Source organism: Callorhinus ursinus, unplaced genomic scaffold (assembly GCF_003265705.2).
Source record: "Callorhinus ursinus isolate GAN/ISIS: 27379988/994484 unplaced genomic scaffold, GSC_fseal_2.0 scaffold8, whole genome shotgun sequence".
NCBI classification, from domain to species: domain Eukaryota; kingdom Metazoa; phylum Chordata; class Mammalia; order Carnivora; family Otariidae; genus Callorhinus; species Callorhinus ursinus.
Genome location: NW_027397070.1, coordinates 40,455,610 through 40,476,973, shown reverse-complemented (window position 1 = coordinate 40,476,973; position 21,364 = coordinate 40,455,610). Strand labels below are relative to the sequence as shown.

The window sequence follows — 21,364 nt, the reverse complement described above, 5'->3', positions numbered from 1 at the left end:
CTGCTCCTGGGGCCCAGGGTGTGGCCAACATGGCCTGTCGGGGCACATGGGTGCCATCACCTGCCTGGGACACTCCAGACAACCGTTCCGTCTCCACCTTACTCTCGTGTCCTCACCTCCATGCTTCTCCTTAGGCCTCCCGCCCCCCACACGCCATCCTCCCTGGTCCCCAAAGGACCTGCCCCATCCAGGCTGAGTACTCAGCTGCTGTGACCCTTCCTCCTGCCACTAGGGGGCCAGAATGCCCCGCGGGCCAAGCCCGAGCCCGGCGCTTTAAACGCAGTATGCGGATAAGGAAACAGGCCATCTCAGTTGGCAAATATTTAAAAAAACTATCTCAACGTTGGTGAAAGTGTGGGGAAAAAGATACTCTGTAGCGTGATAAAGGCTTTTAGAAGGTAACTTGGCACTACCTAACAAAATTTACGATATGCCTATCATTTGCCCATAAATTTCCCCTCTAGAACTCTGTCCTCTGGAAATACACATACATGATACTTAAGTGCACAGAGATGTGTTTGCGCAATGATGTTCATCACAACACTGACTGTAGAGAAAAACAAGAGATAGGACCTAAACTGTCCACCAGTGGAGGGCGGGTTAGAGTAGTTATGGGGCATCCACACCAACGGGTACCGGATGGCCCTATAAGAGGAAGCGGAGCTGTGCACGAAGGTGCAGCCGGGAGATCGGACTCATGGTCATGCGAACAAGCAAGGGGTGAGAGGACATGTATGTTATGATCCTCACTGTGTGCATGTGCGTGGGTGTGTGTGTGAGTGTGTGTCTGTGTGTGTGCGAGAGAGACAGGGACACGGACACAGACAATACCTGTCAGTACACTGGTAAATGCATCAGAGAGCCTCACAGAATAAACACCAAACCATGAATGATAGTTGCCTCCGGGGTTAGAAATTAGGGAAAAGCAATGCGAAAGAAAATTTCACTTTTGGCTTTTTGATTCTTCTATAAAAAGTTTTACAAAGTATTACTGTTTTGACCTCAAAAACCAGTAACAAAAGGAGACAAAAATATGTATGCAAACGTTATGTTGCAGTTATAGCTGATTTTTGTTAAAAAATACAGAGATATGAAACTAATGTAATATTGTGTGCCAACTATACCCAAAGAAAAATACGCAGAGATATTAAGAGAGTATACATGGGAATATGTGTTTGAACACGTATGAAATACTCTGGAAGGAGTCCTCCTGGGACAGACACATAAAAAGATGGGGAAGACAGGTGAAGCAGGAGTAGGTCTAATATTTAACTTTTCACTTTGCCCATGATCATATGGATTCAAATTTTTGTAAACATACAATTTTTATAATAAAAATCTAATAAATACTAAAAGTAAAATTACATATAAATGGTAGCTGAGCTCCCTGCCCAGAGTCCTGTGTGTGCAGAAGCCTGACCCTAGAGCCCCACTTGAGCCACTACACGGACAAGGGGCCTCCTGGGTGGAACACCCCCACCTCAGACAGCAGCTTCTTACCCCCTTCAGGGCTGTGTAGACAGGCACAGTGACATTCTTGTAGACAAGGCCAGAGAAAGGCCCAGGGGACGCAAGGGCAGCAGGGCTTGAAGCTGGAGGGGGTGGGGAAGAGGGACGAGATTAACTCAGGTGCCATAACTCACTCAAGGGTCTGTGGGAGGCAGACACCTGGGCAGACCGAGGAGGAGATCCCCGCAGATAGTGTTCCCTGAAAGAGCACTCCAGGCAACAAGTGGGGTGGCTGTCCTTAGGATGGGGGCCAGGGACTTCTTCAGTCCCACTCTTGTGAAGGTGAATTACGAACCGTGAGACTCTGGAGCTCACATCACGGGGGATTCAGTGGCTGGCCAGCTGACTCAGGAGCCAGAGGGTAGGGAAGCGGTTCCTTCAGGGAGCTCATCTAAATCAAGGCACTGTGCAGCTCTCCACTGGGGAGCTCTCCCCCCCACCCCTACTGGGCACTACAGAAGAGAAGCCAGTGCAGGTGGGAGACTGAGCTGGAGGGCCCCGCCTCTAAGGTCCCTTCCAGCTCTGTAATTGGCTACAATCCTCTTCAAGGCCACGCCCACCCTATAAGTGATGAGCTAAACATGCACAGCTTCCTTTTCCCTCCTAGGTAGCCAGGCTGTGTGATTTCACTGAACCTCACCTGTTTGGGGGAGGGAACGGGGTGCTGGGTGACACTGGCCCTGGGTGTTGCTAAGAGTCTTCTCCCTGCATGCCCACCCTGTCCGGCACGTGGGGCTCACTTGGGACTCACCGCAGCAGGTGGCATTAGTTCTGGGAGATGCATCCGAGAGCCTCATGCCAGCCATGGCCACAGCATAGATCCGGCTCTCCTGGAATGGAAGGTCCCAGAGGGTCAGAGTCCAGCTCAGAGCCTAGCCCAGCCCCTCCTGAGTGTGGAGGGAAAAGGATGGCTGTGGACGCAGGCCCACATCCAGCCTTGGCCAATTACTGGTAGGGTAATCCTAGGCAAGTTCCATCTGAGCCTCCTTTTCCTCAGCGCTAACGTGGGGGTCATGCTCACCTGTCAGTGAACATCTGACACCTGGAACATAATCAGCATCCAACAGATAGGCATTCCTTTGCTTGCCTCCACCCTTCCCTTGGGGCAAGGAAGTTCAAGAGGACGGGGTCAGTGACCTGTTTCTCTGAATCGTACCCATTTTATTTATTTATTTTTTAAATTTTTATTATTTATTTGAGAGAGAGAATGAGAGACAGAGAGAGAGCATGAGAGGGGGGAGGGTCAGAGGGAGAAGCAGACTCCCTGCTGAGCAGGGAGCCCGATGCGGGACTCGATCCCAGGACTCCAGGATCATGACCTGAGCCAAAGACAGTCGCTTAACCAACTGAGCCACCCAGGCGCCCTGAATCGTACCCATTTTAGAAGCCCTGGGTCTCAGGCTCTCACCCCTCGAAGCTGGGGTGCTGATAATGAGGAAGTGGGAGCCCCGTGGCAAGGGCACGCCCTTTTGTAAGCCTGTTGTTTGGAAACTGGGACACAGTTTTTACCTACAGTAACATGACGTTCACGGTTAGGCCCAACCGGCAAAGCCTGCCTAAGCTCACCCAGGACCCTGAACCCTGCTGTAGAAGACACATGGATGGAACCCCATCCTCAACTCCTCCCTGACCCCTTGGGATTCCTGGGTCTGAAGCAGGCCCACAGGCCTAGGGAGCTTTTCTAATGGGTTTGATCAAACAACCCAGAGGCCCCGCAGGTACTTTTCCCATCTTTTTTCTCCACTCAAGGTAAAGGGGGAAAAAAGACCCCCTCAGGGGACAGGGGAGTCGCAAAAGGACTAGGGCAGGTGGGCCTGGCTGGCTGAGGGAGGCAGTGGGGCTGGGGGGGTGGGGGCTGGAAGGGCTGTGGGGTGCTACTGGGGTGTCCCCCAGAGGGGAGCAGCAGCTCTGGGTACGTGGGGGAAGGAGGGCCGGGTGGGACCTCCCCTGAGCTGAGCGGACTGTTGGGAGGTAAGAGAGAGAGGAGCAGCGAGGAAGGGGGTCCCAGGAGGGGATTACTCCTGCTAGTGCCGATCATGGAATTCACCACGGTCAGGCCTCTAACTTCACAGAGGACATGCAAGCGAGCCTGAGGGATTTAGGTAAAACAGATGTGGGAGTGTTTCACAAAAGTTATCCACTGCCCAACTCACAAGGTTGCTTTGAGGATCAACGGAAAAAGGGCTCTTGCACGCTCTGAACTGGCAGATCAGTATACCTGATTCCCTCTGACTGAGAAATATCCTTCTCTCCATTCCCAGTCTTGATTTCCCCTCCGATGGGCCCACCTGAGAAGAGAGGGTGGACACCTATCGGAGTTTTTTTAGGAGCAAGTTGCAATGAGGATTGTGAAGAGGAGACAACTCCCCCTTAGCTGGTATGGCCGACTGCTGGGTCCCGGGCCCCAGGTGAGAGCAGGGAGGGCCTCTGGGAAGACCCAACACCCTTCACACCTTCACCCCCACGGCTCAGCCGATGTCACATAGGGAAAGTGTCGTCCGAAGCATCTTCTGTATTTATTCACTCCCTTTTCCCCTGGGTCTCTCTCCCCCTCCCCTCAACCCACACTCAACCCGTACAGGCAGAAAACAAGAACTCCTCGGAGGCATCATGGTGGATGGCTCTATTTTGGCCAAATGGCAGAAGTGAGCCGCACTTGTCTCTGGTACCACCTGCTGAGGCCTCCTGTCACATCCCTCACCCGAATGCTCCCTCACTGCCCACCTCTGCCTTAGGATTCTAGAGCGTTTGTAGTTACAATGAAAGAGAAGAGGGATGGTTCTGACGGTGGTCCAGCCTGGCCTGGCCCTTCCCTCCTTGCCGACATCCTCTCCACTGCTGCCCCGCCTGCCCCTTTGCTCCTTCTCTGCCCTTCTCTGCCTTCCACCTCACCCTTGCTCTCTGGGAGGCAGCATCTCATGTGGCATTCCCATGACCCCAGAGCTTCAGGGACAGGGCAGCAGCATAAGGCCTGAAGACTGGCCCGGGGAGACCTGCTAGGCCTCCCCGCCCCCCCGGCCCCGCTCCCAGGCGTGGCTGTGTCTCCAGCCATCGGGCCCCCTTACGGCCATCAGGGCTGGTCAGCAAGCACTGCTAAGGACGTGGCCCATGTGCTTGCGGCGCTGAGGCTCCCTGGGCCGCCAGCATTGCAAACGGAGCCCCTGCAAGGTGCTGCTGGAAAATGAAAGGCAGTGTCGCCCTAAAGTACGCCCCCCAGGGACCCCACTCCCTGTGCTGCCAGAAGCCGGACACTCAGACGTCTCCCACCACAGCAGCATCCGGGGATCTGAGCACGAGGAAGAAGGGACATCTGCTCTCTGATGTCCCCCAAGAGGCAGTGCAGCCAGAAGGTTAGAGCTGGGTCTGGAGGCAGCGAGGCCCACCTCGAAAGCCCGGCCCCTCACGAGCTGCTCCATGAGTGCCGGCAAGGACGCAAGTCTGTGGGGACAGCACCTCTCGGCTCGCACAGACGCGGGGTCCTGCACTCATGCTGGGCCCTGAGCTACACGTTCCACACCCCAAATCTCATCTCAGCCTCCACGCTGACCTGTGCAGCCTTATCCAGGCCCACCCACCCCCCATTATCACAGAAAATGCCAAAAAGACAAAAGCGGAATGAAGAGACTAAAGAATGACCTCGCGTAGCCATCACCGGGCTCTGCGAAGACTGACGCACGGCTGGTCTTGTTTCCTCGGTGTCCCCACCCAGACCCCTGATTCTGAGGCAGTGCCACCGGCCATCACATCCTTCATCCAGTATTACAATAAGGATGTGAAAGCTTGCAGGTAACGACAGCCAGCCCTTTCTGATTCTGTGAACCACGGCTGCAGGCACTCCCTGCCTGCTCGCTCGCTCCATCCTCGCAACGACCCGATCACATACTGTCATCCCTACGTCACGGATAGGGAACCGGGGCTCACAGGTGGAGTAACATGCTCAGGGTCACACAATTAGCAGTTCAACCCCAGTGGTTTGATTCGGAGACCTGGGCTCCGTACCAGCGCACTGCACCACCTCAGAGTCCAGAAGATTAGATGAGAAAATGTGCACCAAGCGCCCAGCTTGGTAGGTGGCGCATGCTCACGAAAGGAGAGCCAGCCACCGCGCAATCACGCCAATTCCCGGCTAGTCGGCCACGCGGCCCAGAGCCTCCTGGCGCGCTCCGCGTGAGTCTGCGCTCCCTGAGCCGCTCTGCCCCCTGCCCCCTTGCCCAGCAAACAAAGTGCCTCTTACCCAGGATGGAAACCGGTGCAGGGGGGGTGTGGGGGGTTTGCTGCCCAAATCCACTTCCTCCAGCTCAGCTCTGGGGGCCTTCGGGCTCTCTCTCTCCTCCTTCTTCCCCGCTGGGGCTGGCTCCTCCATCTCCACGTTCTCTGCTTCCTCCCGGAGCTCGGCTCGGGCCTTGGTCTCAGGAAGGCTGAAGGGGTGGAGGGCTGAGAGGGTCCCAATCTCGATGCTCACCACGTGGTTGAAGTGCCCAGGGCCCACCTGGGGCTGGCTGTGGTGCCGCTTGACAAACTGGATGCTGTCCTGGGGGTTGCTGGAGACCCGCACCTTTGGTAGTGTGAGGCTGCAGCCCGGGCTACCTTCCCTGGCAGAGTTCTTTGTCCCAGGGAGTGTCCCTCCCTGAGCAGTGACCAGGCCCTCCCCCCAGGAAGCCGAACCATGTCTGTGGGTGCGAGGCTTCATGCACAGCCGGCGGGGAGAGCCCTCCCTTCCCAGATGAGGTGGAAGGGTCTTGGCCTCTGCTATTTCCCCAGGATGGACCACGATGGAACTAGAATCCTCCAGGGAAATTCCTGCTTTAGGACCAGAGTCCTTGCTCTGCAGAGCACCTGGGGAAGGTGCAGGCAGAGAGGCCTTCAGGGCACCCTGGGCCTGGGGACCACTGTCCTGCCCTACTGGCTGTGCCCCTGGCCCTGAAGGGGCAGAATCTTGCTCTGGGGTTTCCTGGGCGGCCACCAGCAGCTTCCCCGAAGGTGCCATCTGAAGAGCTGTGGTTGGGGGGAAGAACAGGCATAGTGAGAGTCCCCTCAATTCAGCGCACACCCTGACACAGGCACGCGCGCACAGCCTGTCCTGCTTACCTTCTAGAGCATCTTGGAGGGCTCCCACCTGCTCCACCAGGTGCTGATTACTGCTCTTCAGGTGCTGATTCTCCATCTCAAGCTGGGCAAAAAGGAAAATAAAGATTTAGAATACTTAGCCGACAGGTTCAGGCATATAATTCAAAACAAGATTAAAATCCTTTTTAAAGAGCAAATCTTTGAAAAAGAACACTTGGTGCCCCGGCAATCCAGGGCTGACCCTCCCAGGGAGCCCTGACCTACCCCCTTTCCTTTGTGCTAACCAGTTTCGGTTGGGATAGAATTCCATTTGGCAGCCCTGGCACCTTCTTTTCTAAAATACCATTTTTTTTTTTAACTGTGAACTAGAATTCATACCCAGGAAACTGCATACCACATCAACGAAGAGCTTGGCAAATGACTCTGAAGTGAACGCTCATGTGACCACCACCCAGGTCAAGAAATAGGAATTTGCCGGCACTGCCGACAACCCCGGGCTCGCCCTTTCCCAGTCACATGCTTCTCCCTCCCCCAGAAGGCAACCACTCTTCTAAGTGTACCAGACTCACTTCCTTGCTTTCTGGGTTTTATCATCCAGGCATGCATCCCTGCACACAGTGGCTCAGTTGTACCCATTTTGGTATAAATGGAATTATACAGTACGTACTTCTGGGTCTGGCTTCTTTAACTCAACACACTGTCTACGACACCCTTGTGCATGGTTGCAGTATTTTCTTCTGAAGGAAATCCAACCCACTTTTTTGAGCACCTTTCAGCAAATATGGAGACAAACCAGGTATGAGCTCTGCACCCCAAGAGCTCATAGTCTAGTAGGTGACAGGAGACGGGGAGGCAAAAAGAGCCAATACCCCGTGCAGGCATGAACCACTTGTGTCGGGATAGAGGAAAAGAAGTTGATGTGTGTTCTTTTCCAAACTTCAATTCCCTCCCCTTTTGTTTAGAAAGAGGTTGCTTTTTGTTTCTTGTTGCTAATAGCACGGCAGCTTCTAGCCCCAAGCTTTCCTAAGTGAGGCCGTAAAACTAGAGGGGGAAACAGGACAGCGGCTCTCGGAGGCCAGGGGACGAGAGATCGGGGACTTAGTGAGTCCTGGGCACAGAGCTGCTGTCTGGGGTGACGAAAGTTTTGGAAACAGTGGTGGTGGCTGCACGACATTGTGAATGTACTTAATGCCACTGAACTGTACAGTAAAAATGGGGAAAAAACACGTGTATTTGACCACCACCACGGAGACCAGTTGAGAAGAACAGAGAAGACAAAGGGCGAGTGCAGAGGGTGGGTGCAGGGTGTGTGTTCTCTCAGGGGGAGACTGACGGGGCGCCTCCCCGAACACAAAGCGGATCAGGGACTCTCGGGCGACAGGAGGAAGGGAAAAGTGAAGCGACGAGGCTCATTGTTGAAGCTGAGTGAAGGACAAATGGTTAACACAAGGAAGGTCAGTCAAGGCCCCGCAGACAGGAGGAAGAAAAATGCTGGGGGACAGAGGGACGCCCCCTCGCATGTCCACTCCAGGCTTCCTGAGATGAGTTTTCCACTCACCTCTGCTAACTTCAGGGTCACCCATTCTTTGATCTTTGCAGCTTTTTCCTGGACAACTTTTGCTTCTTCAGCTCTCATCTGCTTCTGCAAGAAAGGGAGAGCTTAGTTCATCAGAGTGGTCACCAGTGGAGTGAATGACTGGAGGCGGGAAACCCTGAGAAGGAATATCAAGCAACTGGGCGGGGGGTGGGTGGAAAAAAAGAAACTCACTTATGAATTTAAAAAAATATTCTTAAAGTGGGAAAAGCCTTCCTCAGCATGATACATGCCCCCAAGCCATGAAGAAAAAGACTAATGAATCTATACCATCACTAGATACTACTCTATGACAAACAAAAGTTCTCCTAAAATCAAAAGACCAACTGGGGGATGATTTACAACACAGATGACTTACATAAAGACGGCTAATTTGAAATGAACAAACCAATAAATACATGCAAAAAGAACATGAACAGGAAGTCAACAGAAAGAGAAATAAAGGGAAAGAAACCCATGAAAAGCTGTTCAACCTAATTGTAATTTTAAAAATGCGCATAAAAGTCAGACATCGTTTCCTCTATCAGACTAACACAATTTAAAAGTTTGATATTATCCCAAATTGTCAAGGCTGTTGACAACAACCCCTCTTCTAGAAAGTGGCAAAGCCTTTTTGGGCAGCAATTTGGTAATATCTGTCAACGTTTTAGATGTATATACCACTGACCTGACAAACCCACTAGTTAGGAATCATTAGTTGCAACATTATTTGATTAAGCCAAAAACGCACAACTGGACCTAACCTAAGTGTCCACAAATCAGGGCTAGGCTAAATAAAAAAAAATGTAAGTGGAATGCTGTCCTTTGATACACAAGAAATGTTCACAGGGAATACTGGAAGGACCGTAAGGACAACCAGCTGAAGGGGTTTGCCAACTGGCCACCATCCAGGCTCCCACCTGGTTCCTCTCCCCCACCCCACCTCTTTTTATAAATAAAGCTGTACTGGAACACAGCCAGGCATTTACTCATGTATCATCTAGGGCTACTTTCCTGATGCAGCGGCAGAGCTGAAGAGTTGCGACAGAGGCCACACGGCCCGCAGAGCCGAAAGTATGTACTCTCTGGCCCTTTACCGAACAAGTCTGCCAACCCCTGACCTCGTCTGATACGTCTGTCTGTGGATGCAGAAACGGAGGCCCAGAGGGTGACGTGACTTGCCTCTGTCAGGGTGGGGAGCACAGGTGCAACTAAAGCCAGGTCTACTGACTTGCAGAACAGCATTCTTTCCATGCTGACCTTTTATTATTGGAAAATGATTTTTTTCTGATCTAAGCTTTAGCAGGAATCATTTTGCCCATGAATCCCCAGATGCGGCCACTTCTGTGAACCCCTGAAAAAAGGAGGTAAAGGTATCTCCAAAGTCAATGAATAACTGATGAGAGGTATCACGGGAGGACATCGTATTTTCCCATGATGTTTCAGAAACACAGGCTGGGTGCCCCAGAGCATGCCAAGGCACATCGCACGATGGGTATGTTCAGAGAATGCCGATGGATGATTCCAAGTTTGCCCATGATGGTGGGGAAATACTCCTAGGGCCAGCTGTCGCCTCAGGGCGAATTCACGTGCAGAAAATGAAAAGTCATCTGGCCACACTGTGAGGTGGTTTATGGGAAATGATGGTGCTCGGGCGCCAGGGCATAAGTGGGGAGGTGAGGCCGAGGGCAGAGGGAAGGGACAGCATCGGGGTGAAGTTAATGGGATTGTAAAGGGGAGGAGGCCGGGCACAGGGAACTGGCAAAGTGATGTTTCAGATGCCCTCTACGGAGCAAAGGGGCTAACGAAGCTGGAACGCTGGGTACGGCCTCTCCTGGGCACCCACGCGTCTGCCTACTCGCGTTCACTGAGAAACTCTGGCCAACCAGCTGACCGAGGCTCACGGTCCAGCTCCGTGCCGCTCCAATACTACGCTGGCAGGGCCCAAGGCCAGGGTGGAGGAGGTCAGGCTCTCCTGACCAAACACCAACCTCATGTCTGATACTATACATAGACTACCTGAGTTCACTCTCTGGACAGCCCCAGGGTGTATTATGACCCTTACCTTACAGCTGTGTAAATGAGAATCCGTGACTTACTTGCCCACAGTCAGAGAACAGCAGGTGCTCGTGGGGGGGAGGGGATTCAAACGCAGATCAGTCTGCCTCCCTGGTCCTCTTCCCACTACATCCCCTGCCTGGCTCCTAACATACCTTCTAACAGTTAAATCTCCATGTGAAAGAACAGTTGCAGGCTCAAGCAGAGGGGCTCTGTTCAGTCGCAGGGGGCAATGGTGCTGAGCATGTCAGCCCTTACCTGCTTCTCCAGCTGTGCCTGCAGCTGGCCGATGAGCTCATCTTTGCCCTGCATGGCTTTCAGCAGTTCTCGGTACTTCCGGTGCAGGCTGCATGCTGAGTCCACATTCTTCAGATTGGACAGTTTCACCTTCTCCTCCATCACACCCACCTTAAAAGTACCATCGCCACACAGGGTTGGCACGTGTGTGTGAAATGGCCACTAACCTGCCCTGGGACCCTTCCTGATGCCCCAGCCCACGATTCCCAGGCAGAGCCCTCACCCAGAACAGGTGGAGTCAATTAATTCCATGACCATCTATCAAGCCTCATCTGGGCAAACTAAGGACTTGACAAGGAAGAAACGGTCGGGTACTAGGCCATCTCACTCTGGGGGCCCCAACAGGGCAAGCTGGGCAGGACAAACAGCCCGGAGGGAAACTGCTTCAACCTCGCTGTGGCAGAGATATCTGCTGCTCACTGAATGTCCCCATGCTTCTCGCTCTGCCCCAGTCCCCTCGTAGCTAGATGGCCATGGACTTCACTCCAGTCAATGGGTCCGAGTGGAGGGCCTCATCATTTCTGGGCTGAGGTATTTAAGAGCTCTCTCCCTGCCATGGCAACCAAGGAGGCTGCCTGTTCCAGAGGGTCCAGACACAAGATGGAGAGCTCCATTGTGGGAAGCAGAATCCCCAGCTAACCCTCAATGGAGAGGCACCACGACTGAGAACTGAATGGGATAAGCTGCTGAGACCTGTTACCTTAGCATAACTTGGCCTATTTGGACTAATCCAGCCACCTGCTCACGCACTAACCCTTCCCCAAAGACCCCTTTGTGCCCAAAGAGAGCTCCGTGCACCTGAACTAATTTGTTCAGAAGAACTGACACGTGACTGCTGGTTTTCCACGTCCCCATGAGAAGCTGATGAGGGTGATGAGTACGTCTGTGTGTGTCCCTGGGAAGGATCAGGGAAGGCCAACAGCTGTTTCTGCTGCACAGTGCCACCCACCCCCTGCCCCGGTTACCTGGGTCTCCGCGTTCTCGGCCCTCTGCTCTGCCTCCAGCAGCCTCTGCTCCAGCTCCTGCATCTGCTCAACCAGAGAGAAAGGACAAATGTAGGTGGCATGCCCCTACTACGACCATGGCCTCAGGGCAACGTGAGCAAATTGTGCAGGCGCTCCACACAGGCCAGCCTAAACTGCTCGACTCAAAGTGGCTCAAGGGTGTCAGGGCAAAGATTTTCATGGCAACTCTCCCTCATCCCATTTAGGGGGCAGGTGAGCCTAGAGCTGCTGTCCTCTCTCCCGTGCATGGGGTACCTAGGCAGGTAGCAGGGACGTTCTTCATGAGTCAATGCTGCCCTCAGCCCTCAGCCTCCTCAGCACCAGGTCACAGGCAGGGCCCTGCCACTGCTCGCCACGTGCCTGGCATGGAACACGCTCCCACGTGAGCCGCCATGTCAGCAGTAAGAGAATGTTCCTTCCCACCCAAGGACAGCTCACTGGCTGGGGACAAATATTTATCCCTTATCACAGACATCTCTGACTCTAAATGGCATTAACAGGCATCACCTTATTTGATTTCTTTAATTTTAAACAGAGAGGTTCAGGACACATTTTTAAAAATTCTGTCTTGCTACCAGTAGAGATGTGTCATTCAGGCCTGAGGAGCTCGGCAATTCTGGAACTTTATGCCAACTGGCCAAGCAAAGGGACCAATGTTCTTACACACAGAGGCTCATCAGGGACCAGCTCTAAGCTGAAGGCTAAGGGGATGCTCACGAGCCCACACGACACTTCTGCAGCTTCACAGGGTCCCGGTGAGGAGTGCGGGCTGGATTGCAGCTCCCACCCTCCCCTGCTCAGGGCCCCGTGCACACCATCACACCAAGGCTCTGCGGAAGCAGTCACACATCCAATTCTCCCGTCAGGAGCCACCTGCTTCCATGTGCTATGGCCCAGGCACTCACCTGCTTCCCTCCCCACCCTGCCTTGCCCCAAGGCAACATGTATGCATTAAACATACACTAGAGGCATACTAGCCTAGCCTCGTCCTCCGTGAGGCTGGACGGGTCTCACCTTCCCAGCTCCAGTCTGGCCTCGCCCACCTCATCCCTGCAGATCTGGCCTTTTCTCCAGCTACTCAACCTTCTCTCTTTGGCCTGGACCCTGGCTTGATACTTACCAGGGAACTGAGCAATGAATCCCTTCTCTTTCCCAATCTCTCATCTGCTCAACTGCAATTCTGCCTCCCCTTCTTGATTCGAGGATGCAGGAGAAAGAGCGCCCCAGCCCGGTGCTGGGTTGTGAAAAGAGGGTTCCCCAGGAAGAGTTCATGTTCAGGAACCTGGGGCAGCCTTTCCTCACCCACGTTTTTCCTTCTTCTTGGGGCTGGGGAGATGCAGATGCTTTCAGCACACATTCCCTACGAAAGGATCTGAGGATCCCAAGTAAAACTCAAGATTTACAGCCCATGGGACAGAAAGGCCCGTGGGGCTCCCAGTGTACAGGACCACTGCTGAGGGACATTCATGTGCTCAGGCCAAGGGTGCCTGCAGCTCTTCTTTCCTTCCTCTCCCGGGTTTCATTATCATGATCGAACCTCTCGACTCAAGCCTGCCGAGGGTGGTTTGGTGCCAGCCGGACACAGGCATCAGTTAAAGCCAGATGGCCTTCCCCAAATCAAACCATCCTGGAGCCTGTGTTACAGGAATCCCCTGACCTTCAAACAGCTACAGGGAAGAGGCAGCATAGCATAGCTGATATTACGGTTATAGGGGTAGCTGCCCAGAGCAACAAGAATTCTACTTAGTTGGGGGGGGTGTAGGTTGACACATAGCGGTGGCCCCCAGTGGCCAGGTTAGTACTATATAACACATCCCCCTTAGGCACCAGACCTGACTGGGCCAATCAGGTTCTCTGTCCCCAGGAATCTGACATCTGGGATCGACACCAGAGACAAGAACCAGGGGGCTGCATGGGAGATCATGCATAAACTTCACCAAGTCATGGTTGTTAGGTCATTCTTCCAGTTCCATGAGTTGGCCCAGGATCCTCCAAATTAATTCCATTTGCTTAAGCTAGCCAGAGTTGAAGTTTTGGCCCACCTTAGAAACATCTCTAATACAGTTGCTGGGAGCCTTTACATTTTTTTAATAAGATGTATTTATTTGAGAGAAAGAGAGAGGGATCACGAGCAGGACAGAGAGAGAGAGAAGCTCAAACACACCCCTCGCTCAGCGCAGAGCCCAGCGTGGGGCTTCGTCTCCCGACCCTGACATCATGACCTTAGCTGAAACCAAGAGTTGTGTGCTTAACCAACGGCACCACCCAGGCGCCCCGGAAGCATTTAATTTTTTAAAGAATACAATGGGGGTACCTGGCTGGTTCAGTCGGGATAGCATCTGACTCTTGATCGTGGGATCATGAGTTTTGAGGCCCATGCTGGGTATAGAGTTTACTTAAAAAAATAAAATAAAATAAATAAAAATACAATGAAATATTGAATAGGGAGGCTTTGGATTCCTGACAAGTTTCCCTAGATTATCCTTCAGCTGGGCCATTCAGATCCAACATCTGCTCTGTAGCTCAGAAGACATGGGATTTCCATAGGAAATGATCACTCATATTCATAACCTTCTGTAACAACTGTCTGATATTTTCAAACTCCTTTGATAGAGAAACTTGTCTTCCTATTTTATGGATGGAGAAACCAGAGTGAAGAAGAGAATTGTATTTGAGTCTTACCGCCCAGCTGGGCATTTCTACTTGGGTCAAGAGCAGTCAATGACATTGCTCAGGGCCGGAAATCACTCTGTTATTGACAACACAGTGAGCATTTTTTCTCCTTGAGATTTTACTACTAGACATCCCTTTAAAGTACCCTATCCAACAATGTCCACAATAGTCAAACTATGGAAAGAGCCCAGATGTCATTGACAGATGAATGGATAAAGAAGGTGTGGTACACACACACACACACACACACACACACACACACACACACACGGGAATATTCTGCAGCCATCAAAAAATGAAATCTTGCCGTTTGCAATGACATGGATGGAACTACATGGTATTATGCTACGTGAAATAAGTCAATCAGAGAAAGACAATTATCATATGATCTCAGTCATATGTGGAATTTAAGAAACAAGGCAGAGGATCATAGGGGAAGAGAGGAAAAAATAAAACAAGATGAAATCAGAAAGGGAGACAAACCATAAGAGACTCTTAATCTCAGGAAACAAACTGAGGGTTGCTGGAGGGGAGCGGGGTAGAGGGATGGGGTAACTGGGTGATGGACACCGGGGAGGGTATATGTTGTAATGAGCACTGGGTATGATACAAGACTGATGAATCACAGACCTGTACCTCTGAAACTAATAATACATTATATGCTAATTTAAAAAAATAATAAAGTATGCTATCACTAAAGCAAATGGAACAGAAGGCACCTTCCAGAGCCTGGGGTCTCCTCCCAGCCTGGGCTGGCAGCCGCTGGGTCCCCGTATTGCTGCCGACTCTCTAGCTGTTCTTACCTGCCCGGCAGGGACACTCAAAACTCAAAGCATTTTGTATTCACCTTTATGCTGGAGTATTTGTTTTTCCTCTAAAACTAATTTCTGAACACTGAAAACATTTCAAACATCTGGAACGTTTTTGCGAAGAGTCTAATGACCATCCACGTATCCATCACTACTGTCCAACATTTACCAACGTCCGGCCATCCTTGTTTGAAAGAATATTTTTAACACCATCTTCCCCTCTGTTTTCACGAACGTGCATTTTCTCCACTGCCCTGGGAGTACTCCAGGTGTGTCTGCGCTGGAATGTCATTTTTAGAGTTTTCGAACTTCATTTAATGTCAGGATCAATACTTTTCACGATGGCAGACTATCCTTTACACTTGCATACGGGGCCACCCCTCATCTGGGTTCTATTTCTCCTCTCAGCGGGTTCCCTAGGGCCATGTCCTCAGCTGTCCTTTTAGTACGTGGGCCTGGGGTGATGCACCAGCCAAGGAGATGTTGGGTTCAGGCAGGTGGCTCTGAGGCGGATCCACTCTCACCAGCTGTGACCGGCACACGAGACTCATAAATCAGGGGCCCTGGCACTGGCCACAAGCGACCTGACGACGTGCGCTTGGCGCCAACCTAATGCTTAATCCCCGCGTGCACAGCTCCTTGTTACGCTCACCACGCTGTGAAATGGCAGCCCCAGGGCAGCAGCTGCAGTGGGCCCTCCCGTGCGCTCCCGGCACAGTCCCGTGAGCGGAGCGGTGGCCTGAGCCGAGGGCTGCAACTGCTGGGGCTCAGCCGTCCTTGGAAAAGGGGGCTCCACATTCTTACCACTGCTCTGGTACAGGGAAGCACTAAGGCTTGAACCTGACTGGCTCTGCCACTGTGTGGCCTTCGGTAGGTTCCTTAACTGCTGTGCCTCAGTGTCCTCACCAGGAAAAGAAGATAATGAGTCTCCACCGCCTAGGGCTGCCGGGAAGATTCACACGAGGTGCCTTGCGTAGAGCTCAGGTACACAACACGGCCCTTATGGAGAAGCTGAGAGTAAGTTCCTTGTTGGTTTTCATAGATGACACGGAGGACCAGAAAGACCAGTTTCCCTCGGACATTCTGGTGTTCCCCTGTTGTCCCACAATAATTACTAACTGAGCCTTCTTTTCTCCCTCCGGAGTGTCCTGGGTTAGATGATAAATTATATGGCTGTCCCACTTACGATCCACCTAGAGCAAGAATGGCTTGAAGCCTGAGGCTGCCAACTCTTGCCTACAGAGCGTCTTGTATGACCCACCATGTTGGGGGCATTTAGCTGACACAGACAGAACTAAACAAGGCCACTGGCTGTGTGTCCGGCACTGGCTTAAGCACTTGACACATGTCGACTCATTTAATCTTCATCCCAATGGGAAGGAGCACGTACTACTATTAGTGCTGCTGTGTAGATCAGGAAACTGATGCGCAGGGGTTGGGTCACGTCACTAACAGGCCCCTTGGCTAAGAGGCAGAGCCAGGGTTCCCACTCAGGAGGGCTGGCTCCAGAGTCTACTGCACTGTTAGCCACTGCGCCTCTCACATCCAAATCTCACGTGTCACGTAAAAACTGAGATTCCACACACAATCCCTGGTTTCCAGCTTCCCTTGAAAACTCAGAAGATCTGGACATGCTAGGGTTCCACTTTCTCAAGGCAATAACTGGCTTCCTCCCCTAGCTCCAGCGCGTTCCCTTGAATCCTTTCCAGAACCCACCTGTCTCACTTATGTAAGTTACCTGCAAGCGTCTGAGTAGCAACCCCCAGTTTTAGCTATTACATGGTTCTAACTCCGTTCTTAAAGACGGTGGCTTTTGACTTTTTCTTTGTTTACTAGATCTTTTGTTTAAATTCAAATCCCATGTTTAGTCCCAAATATTTAAAATACAACAGCACCGTGGGGCTGCCCTGGTGCCTGACTACAGAAAAGGCAGGAGAGAAAGGGCTCCGAGTCTTCTCTGTGGGTTCCCCTGCTCCTCTGGGGCACCCTGGGCTTAAGATATCCACTAGAAGGACAGCTGAATGAGGCTGAGGCAAGGCCATGGACAGAGTTTGTGCCTGTAGATCTCACTGTCAGGGGTGTAAGGCCCCACATGGAGCTTACTCAAGGCAGATTCCTGGGCCTTGCCCACAGAGGGTTTCAATTAGCAAGCCTGAGGCACGGACCCACGAATGTGCTTGGAAAGAAAAATCTCAGGTGATCCTGATGTGGGAGGCCCACAGACCACTCTCTGAAAAACACTAGCCTGGCCACAGGATGCAAAGCATAGCAAAGCTTCTGGGATACATTGTGGGGCCAAGCCCGTATCAGCACAGAGCTCCTCGAATGGCTTCACAGGGTTACAGAGCTCTATCAATACTAAGGTTCCAGAAAAATACTACAGTGGACCCTACTAAAAATAGGTAGCTAGGAGTATAAAAAGCCTCTCTCTCTCCCTCCCTCTACACATACACACAGAGGATCATACACAGTGAATAAAAGTTCTAGAAGGTATCTGCTCCCAAAGCAAACTGTATCTGTCAGCCAAGGCCAATTCTGTGATGACTGTATGCAGACTTCAACATATTTCCAACTAGTCCTGACAGCCCTAGTAGTCTCCTTTCCCAGTACCAGGCCTTTTTGTAAATTCTGAGGTATGTAAGGATATGTTTTTTTGGCCTCTGTGTTCTATCCATATGCTGAGAAGCTGATGCCTACAGAGAACCACCGCCTCTGTACACTCCATGGTCTGAGGGAGGAGGAGCGACAGTCATTGTTCTTTTGTTTAAGGGGCCTGAACTGAACCATTTATGTGTTCAAAAAAAAAAAAAAAAGTCTTGAACTACACATTTTTGGTATATAAATGTAAAACTGAGTTATTGCATTTCAAAATCTTGCTTCGTAGAACTAGTAAGAAATTTCCAGAAAAGAGGAAATGCACACAGTCCTACTGGAATGGGTCTTGGGAAAAAGCTGCTTCGGTGAAAAATATTCAAGCTAAAAAATGAGGGATGTTTCATTACATTACTTCTTCTTTTCAATAAATCCACTCAAATCCCTTTTGGAAGCAGATAGAGAGTAAATAAATAAAATTAGTTCTAATACTGATGCCATGTATTCATCATGGTCACTCCTGTGGAGAGCTCATCTGCGGACAGTTACTACACTCCCACTTTCCTGATGGGATAACTGAAGCACAAGTTTAGCAAGAATGAAAAAAAATCCAAGGGACTTTCATACCATCTATAGAGCCTCCTAGAACAGTATCAAGTTTTGAATTGATCTGAACAGCCTTTGTGACTTCTTCAGCACAGCAAGGAAGAGAGCCGGCTGGGGGGGGGGGGGGGGGTGGGGGTTGGGTGGGGGGGACGGCTCCCAGGAAGCAGAGCAAGATGTGAACTCTACGGCATCAGCCATTCCCTCGACTCCTGTCCTGGACAGAAAGTGCACCCACAATTCACCTGGCTCCACAGTCTGGGTGTCCATGGCAACGGCACACCAGGCCTGGTGAGGTGAACCAGCAGAAAAAGGTCTAATACTGTTTCCTCTCCCCACCCCTCCCTCTTAGGCAAGGGATTATGTGGTAACCTTGACATCTTTTCTTTTAGAAAAATCTGCTTTTTAGCACAGATCATTCCGTGCCTAGAATGGCAGTTCTGCAAGAGGGAGGTGGATAGGAGCAGGCTGTCGGGTGCGGAAGGAGGAAGGGCATGTTTCCAAGCCTTCGAAGCCCATGGGTAGTATCTGATCCCAGGAAGGGCCGTTCCCCTGGGAAGCACCCAGGCTTGGCCGGCCCTGCAACACAGCCAGCAGTGAGTGAGTGGCCATCAGTCATCTGGATGGTGCAATCCGCACGGGCCAGCGGCCGAGCGACAGGGCTGCTCAGAGGGACCCAGCTGACCTGGCTCACCCGGTGTAGGAGGGTACTGGTGATGATTAACTAGTAAGCTCTAGGAGCAGCAACAGAGACAGGACCTGGGCTTGGCCCCAGCATGAGCTCTCCTGAGAAACCTGAGTCATCTCTTCCCGTGATCTGAAACTCACCTTCATGTACTGGGGAAAATCTCTAAGTGAACTGCTGAACCTGTCCTGTGGGTTTGGGGATGATTGCAGGTGACAGGAGCAGCCCTGACATTGAGCAACATGGTGTTTATGGCTTTTAAAGTTTCCTGCCAAGAGGTCTATGTTGGGCTAATGTCCTGGTACGCTTCCTTAATTCTTCCAAGCCTGTGATCCCTAGTCAAGATTTCATTCTCTCCCCTCTTCCCTCTGCACCCCAGTCTATTCTGCCCTACGTCTACATGCTTCCCCCCCCCTTTTTTTTGCTTCCCCTTTCATTACCCAAGTCACACTCTGAGCACCCAACCTTTTTATGGGAGGGCATTCCGGCTACATGACAATCAAAGGCAGGCTGGAAGAGAAGATAGGGCCGATCCTACAAAAGTTCAACCTACTTAGACCCAAGAGGCTGTGGAGAGAGGAGGTGTATTTATTGATGTGTTTAAGGACCCTGAGAAATAGGGGAGGAAGGCACTTTAAGACACTTTTTATTATGAAATATTTCAGAAAACACATAGAGAATATCTTAAAACACGTACCCACCAGTGAGCTTTACCAAATCTTAATTTCTGTCCTCTCTGCTTCCGACATCTTTTAAGAAATGGGCCACTAAAGAGGCGGAGGCCCCAGTCTACTCCACAATTTCACTTCTAGCATCTACCCCACACTTGGTTGTGTTTACATTTTACCTCATTTGCTTACACCCCTAATCGACAGATGGACCGTCCTGTAGGTTTTAAACTTTATATAAACCATATTGTTCTCTATATGTCGTCCTGATCTTTTTTGTTCAGCGCTGGTGTTTGAGATTTTTTGATTTTTTTTTTTTTTTGAGAGAGAGAACACAAGATGGGGGAGGCTCAGAGGGAGAAGCAGACTCCCCGCCGAGCAGGGAGCCCGACGCGGGACTCGATCCTGGGACTCCAGGATCATGACCTGAGCCGAAGGCAGTCGCTTAACCAACTGAGCCACCCAGGCGCCCATGGTGTTTGAGATTTATACATGTAGCTCACCCGATTCATTTTTACCTGCAATGTAGTATTCCATTGTCCAAATACAGTCAGCATGTTTATCCACTTCCCTGTTGATAAACATTTAGGATATTTCCAATTTTTCATACAGCAATGCTACATTCTTGTATGTGACAAGACATTCTTATGTATGTCTCCTGTGACTGATACATTTGGATTTATTTCTACCATTGCATTTTGTGCCTTCTATTTACTCCTTTTTTTTTTTTTTTTTTTAATATTCTTGTTTTTCTTCCTGGTCTAGATTTCATAGATTTTATTCCATTTCCCTACTCTACTGATCTGAATTTTCCCTACTCTATTTCTATTTATTATCATTATTCTAGACTTAAATTCCAGGCTTAAGACTGCTACTTGTTCCCCAGTATCTGTTCTCTCCTTCTCTCTCACACAAATCAAAGCCTCCAACTTTTAACCGAGCACATCGTTATCCAGAATAAAGACCACACTTTCCAATCTTCCCTGCAGCTGGGAACAACCGCAAGAATAAGTTTTGGTCAATGGGATATGAGAAGAAGCAATGAATGGAACCGCCGGGTCATACGGGTAAAGGGAAGGGTGAATGTGGCCATCACGGGAGCCCTCTTCAACCACGCAGCTGCCATCACGCTAGGACGACACACCGCTCATGTCTGGGAGGTTACGTGAGAAGGAAATAAACAACTGCCGGTTTTAAGCCATTGTGTGTTTGGGTTCTTTCTTATGGCAGCCAAACCATAATCTAGCTCATACGGTCAGCACAGATTTTTCAAGAAATGTATACTGCCTAGATTCATTCTGCTTCGCAAACGTGAGGCTTCACAACTTTCATGAAGTTTGGGAATTTTTAAACCGTTTCTCTGAGTAATGTCTCTCCTTCAACATGTCCTCCACTTCGCGGACCTTATAGGATCTTGTCATCCTAGTGTCCGTGTCTCAGCCTCTGGGCCTTTCTCTCTCTGTGCTGCAAAGGGGACGGTTTCCCCAGGCCCATCATTCATCTTTCCACTCATTAAGCTCGTCTCGATGGTGCCTCATCCGATGTTTAATCTATCTGTTGAACATTTAATTTCAATGAAGACATGTTTTGCTTCTAGCAGTTCTATTTGGTTCTTTTTCCAGTCTACCTGACCTTTTTGAATAGTGTCTTGTTCTTGTCTCACATGTTCAATTACTTCATTACCTCTTCAATAATTTTGAACTCATTTATTTTACGGTGTCTTGCCAACAGTTATTTGAAGTTCTTGTGGGATCTAGTTGTGTATGTGGACTCTAACTCAGGACAGATCATTCTCTCAAGCATTTAGTCCTTTTGGATCATATATT

The 21,364-nt window shown here is 50.8% G+C and overlaps 1 protein-coding gene across 2 annotated transcripts in view; it reads right to left on the bottom strand.

Annotated features, from left to right (window-relative positions):
• PLEKHH1 (pleckstrin homology, MyTH4 and FERM domain containing H1) overlaps positions 1-21,364 on the bottom strand; it is a 48,225-nt gene that overhangs the window by 16,494 nt on the left and 10,367 nt on the right. For both annotated transcript variants that reach the window (XM_025869833.2, XM_073895400.1), the window contains exons 3-9: positions 11,470-11,532; positions 10,466-10,615; positions 8,135-8,218; positions 6,598-6,679; positions 5,744-6,504; positions 2,261-2,339; positions 1,501-1,592 (exon numbers count right to left, since the gene is read on the bottom strand). In XM_025869833.2, coding sequence (XP_025725618.1) covers positions 1,501-1,592; positions 2,261-2,339; positions 5,744-6,504; positions 6,598-6,679; positions 8,135-8,218; positions 10,466-10,615; positions 11,470-11,532 — 1,311 coding nt within the window. The remainder of the gene's footprint in view (positions 1-1,500; positions 1,593-2,260; positions 2,340-5,743; positions 6,505-6,597; positions 6,680-8,134; positions 8,219-10,465; positions 10,616-11,469; positions 11,533-21,364) is intronic.